This window comes from Austrofundulus limnaeus, unplaced genomic scaffold (genome assembly GCF_001266775.1).
Source record: "Austrofundulus limnaeus strain Quisiro unplaced genomic scaffold, Austrofundulus_limnaeus-1.0 Scaffold243, whole genome shotgun sequence".
NCBI lineage: Eukaryota > Metazoa > Chordata > Actinopteri > Cyprinodontiformes > Rivulidae > Austrofundulus > Austrofundulus limnaeus.
Window position 1 is genome coordinate 671313 of NW_013952645.1, and position 4836 is coordinate 676148.

At 41.2% G+C, this 4836-nt stretch overlaps 1 protein-coding gene across 1 annotated transcript in view; it reads left to right on the plus strand.

Annotated features, from left to right (window-relative positions):
* Nucleotides 1–4836, plus strand: part of LOC106525830 (spectrin beta chain, non-erythrocytic 1) — a gene marked incomplete at its 5' end in the record, with an annotated part of 64167 nt that overhangs the window by 20159 nt on the left and 39172 nt on the right. Inside the window, 1 exon segment of the mRNA XM_014020181.1 lies at nt 394–657. Within this exon segment, the coding sequence (XP_013875635.1) occupies nt 394–657 (264 nt within the window).

Genomic DNA, 4836 nt, shown 5'->3' on the forward strand with positions numbered 1-4836 from the left:
GGAGTAAGGTTAGTGTACTTAAAATAGACAAAAAAACATAATGAATATTGTTATTATGGTCTTATTTTTTTTGACATGAAAACAATGTTTATGATCCAACAACAGTTGGGGCTTAGGTCTCTGCTGTTGCTATTTTGAGGGTCAAAAGCTGAAAAGTTTGAGAACCACTGCTTTAGATTGTTCCTGCTTATTCTATCTTGTTTTTTACCTTTGCTTGTCTGATCTTTGTTTATCTCAACATATTATTTAGGTTATTGTTACCATTGCGAAAGAAGCATTTCAGATTTTTATTTATCAAAGATCTCTGTTCTTGTACCAGTCGTCTTTCATGTCTTTATGATTCATTGTCTGATTTTATGAACCAAAAGTTGTTTAAAATCCGACTGTCTGCAGGACGGCCAGACGCTGATGACGGAGAAGCCCGACACGGAGGCCATGGTGAAAGAGAAGCTGGCGTCCCTGAAGACGATGTGGAACGACCTGGAGTCCACCACCCAGACCAAAGCCAAGTGTCTGTTTGACGCCAACAAGGCGGAGCTGTTCACTCAGAGCTGCGCTGACCTCGACAAGTGGCTGACCACCCTGGATGGACAGCTGCAGTCTGACGACTACGGCAAAGACCTCACCTCCGTCAACATCTTGTTGAAGAAGCAGCAGGTGAGGAGCAGGGAGGTGCTTGACTGCAACCTTCCCTTTCACTGTAGTTTAGAGCAGAACTACTGAATAAAACATGAGAAACGTATGCTAAACCCTGTACTAGTACTGTGCTAATCTTTGTTCACTGAGTTTAACTGGCTTGTATTTTTTCGGCAGCTTGATAAATTTGTTTTGGTTTTCAGGGCCGCTTTTGGATTCTAAAAACTTGGTTTCCAGCTAGAAGTAAATACAAATGACACTTAAAAACACACCTTAAATGGGTAAAAGTGTGCAACATCTGTGGAAACCTTGCCTTTTACTAAAGATACATATATTTTGAACACCTACAAACTCAGTCATCAAATAAAGTTTAACTAATCTCAGATGTTACTCAGAACAGATAACATGTTTTTAAATCCAATCCTTCTTTATGAAGGATACTAATCCTGAGTAGTGCTCAACCACCTCCATCACACATTGGCTCGTTAAGTTCTGAGTTGTACCATAGTTTTTAGATGCACTTATTTTTACATTAGTTAATGTAAACAATAGTAATAGTTTATGTTAGCCTGGCCCTTGCTTTTCTACACATTTTCAGTCAATTTTAACCTCCCTTCTCTGCTCCGTCAGGGATTTCTCCCATAGACATGGATTTTTCTGGGATAATTTTAACCGGGCCAATCAGAGAACAGAAGGAGGAGTTGTGAACAACAACGTTTTAGTCTGCCTGTAGTTTAGCAGTGGCAGTGGAGGAAGTGAATGAAGCCAGTCTGTGTTGATAATAGAGCTGGGCGATATGATCAAAATTTTACATCATGTTATTTTCAACATTTTCACCTGATTCACGGTATTCGACGGTGTTTTTCTTTTCATCACAGGTCAGCTGATAATAAAATGTACAAACCCTGCTTATTTACTTTTTTCTTTTACTGTACCTCTGTCTGTGTCTCTGTTTCCCTCCTCTGTGTCTGTTCTTCTCTGACTGGTGGTTGGAGACAGTAGTCATGCATTTTGGTCCAGTTGTGAAGGAGGAGGGTTAAGAAAAGATTATGATCGGGTTTATTGTTTTATGTTATTTATTAAAGCTTATCAGCACGACTCACCTTGCACACCAGTCAATTCCAACTCCACTACGAACTACTTCCTGGAGGCTTTTCACAATAAAACCACGTTAAGTCTCCATCAGCATAACGTCTCCATATTAACTAACCGCGTTAAATCTAACTGTGCACGTCACTGAAGAGGTGTTTACTACATTCAGCGACGGTGAAAACAGGATGTTTCTTTAAACGTCGGTCAATATAAGCAGCAGAATTGCCACCCGCGGCTGCAACTAGCTGCTCCAAACATTAGCATGCTAACGCACATAGCAGTGCAGCAAGGAAAAATGTCCCCCGGGAAACAACAGTTCACTGGCGGCCGCAACGAAACGTTCCGCTATTTAAACTGGAATGTCCGGTATGCAAAAAATTCATATCATAACAAAAATAAAAACTGATATTCAGTACAAAACGGTATACCGGCCAGCACTAGTTGATAAGGCTTCTAAATTAAATTAAATTTGTCTCACAAAGCCTCCAGAATCGTTTACAGCCGTCTCCTTCAGCTCAGTTCTCTCTTCCCAGTAGGGGATGGTTGTTTACAGCACACACAGTTTTCAATTAGCTTCTTAGTTTAGCTTCCTTCACGGTAGAACTGGTCGGTTCCTGAGCTACTCAAGTTAATGATTTGAGTCCTAGCACTGAATCAGGTCCCACGAATCTGAAGTCTAAATTAACCCGAATCCCAAATGTCCTCAGGCAGACAATATAATACTGTCCACAAACTAGCAAACACACTGAGAAGAAAAAAAAAAACAGCGTCACCTGAATGCTTCAGACGTGTCGGTTCGCTAACTCACCGGCTGCTGTCAGGTCTGAGCAGCTCGGTTCACCTCTCCGGAAACAGTTTGGACTCGTTTCGAGCCGGGTCCGAGTGTCTCAGTTCATCTGCCCGGAAGCCGTTGTGCTCGAGACGAGTCGGGTCCGAGCTGCTCTTTTAGCTCCAGGAAACACTCCACTGCTCCGGTTTAACTCACCAGAGCTGATTTGTAAAAATGCCATCCATAAAAGTCATCAGACGCAGGCTGAGGAAGAACTGAATTAAATATTGCTGTAAATAAGTTAAAAATATCACTATTCTCAAATGACTCAAATTAAATAATCTTCCATAAATTGAACCATTTTTACCAGCTCTACTTCACCGTAGAGCTGGTGCGCTGCATATATCACAGCCAAACATTAGTGATTGGATAAAATCAGATCCAATCATTTTAAACTTCAACAGAGGCCACGCCTCCAGCAAGCACTCATTTCTCAATAATTGAGAGTCCAGGGGGGTACGGTGCGCAACGGTGTGTCTTCTGAATAAATGAAAATGATTTAACACAGTTGTTTATACTTTTAGCAGCTCTTTTTATTCCACAGCTGACCTGCTAAAAATGACAGATTTTCTTTTCTGGATCTCTGACAGACGGACTTCAATCTCTGAACTCGYAAAGTTYTTCTTTTTARTTTTCRCTGTCATTTTTCATGAATGGACACTTCCTTGTATCTGAGGCAGGAAACATAGCCTTATATGGTGTTTTTGGGGTGGCAATTATGTTAATCTCCTCTCGCGTGCACGAGCAGCTGGATAGAACAGGTGGAATTTACGCAGCTCATTTACACACTTTTCCTGAAGATAGAAGCGTTTGTTGAATCTGACGTGACATGTTCGTACGAACCCTTTGTACGAACAAAAGTAAGAGAAATTTAGGATAAGAATACGAACATGTTCTTGCATGAGGCCCAATGTTTTTGATGGGCGTTAAAATAACGAACGTATTTTTTATTTAATTATAAATAAATATATCAAAAATACAGCAGGTGGAGGTGGCAGAGATGAAGATGTTCAGATTTTTATTCAAGTTCAAGTTATCTTTTATACCTTTATGGAACTATTTGTGTTACAGCCAGCAGAAAAAAAGCAATCAACAATTAATACAGTAAAAACCATAAAAACCATCATGGTACAGACATGTCTACTACAAACACACAACCTTCAACAAGAAGTATTAAAAAGGACGATAACAGCAGGTAAAAAGGTGGCATTGGGAGGGACCAGGACTCTGGACTAAAGTAGAAATGAGTAAATCAGAGGGTGCGCTCAGGTTGAAATGGTCTGGACAGTGCAGACGAGGGACAGTGGACTTTTGGACAATGCATGTTGAGAATATCGTTGCCAGAAAGTGAGGAAAGAGGGGAAACAGACGAGAAGGTTTAATGTGACAGATGGAGGCAGCTGATCTGCTGTGGAGATCCCTGAAGAGAGCAGCAGGAAGGAACAATAAAATATATAAAACCATCAACTGTTTGCTGATATTTCCAACATGAGGATGATCAAATCTGTGAATGTCTGGAAACATCCTACAGGAAGAAAAGAGCATCTTTACTTTATGTCCCCTTTAAATTCCTGAGAAGAACCTGCTGTTGTTCAGTCATGTGAGTGGAAGTCTAACCAGCCGTTATATAATTCACACACTCTCCCACTCCTATCGGACGCTCCTTATGTAATCTTTAATTTGGTGTGTTTGGAGGCTCGGCTCAGTGAGTATATGTGTGTGTGTTTGTGTTTGTGTGAGTGTGTGTTTGATTGTTGGGCAGGCCTCGTGGCGATGAGTCCAATCGTGTGTTTAATAACAGTCGGAGCTGCAGAGTGCGAAGGATGATCAAACCAAAGCTGCCGCCTCCTCGTCACATCTGGGCTGTAATCTAGTGTTGAAGATGGAGCGACGAAGTGTTGGAGGGAGTTTATCATCCTCGTCATCACCAGAGTGTTTGATCTGTTAAACTGAAAAGCCTCCCTGTTATCTTCCTCCTCGCTCTGGGTTTAGTCCGTTCCTTTTTTCTTTTGTTTTTGTTTGTTTACTTTGATGCAGCCGCTCCAGGCTCCTATCAGCAGCTGCGGCGGCAGATCATCAGGAGTTTATTACTTTTTATTTTCTGAGTCAGTGTTTGGAGACAATCAGTCTGCAGGTTGAAGGAGAGGAGATGAAGCTTCTGGGTTTTTCTGTTTATGAAATATCACCTTGGTTCTGTTATCGAGGCAAAACGAGACTCCGCCTGAGTTCTGCTGCTAAAGTCATCGTGAATTTTGCTTCTTTTTTTTTCTTTAGGACAT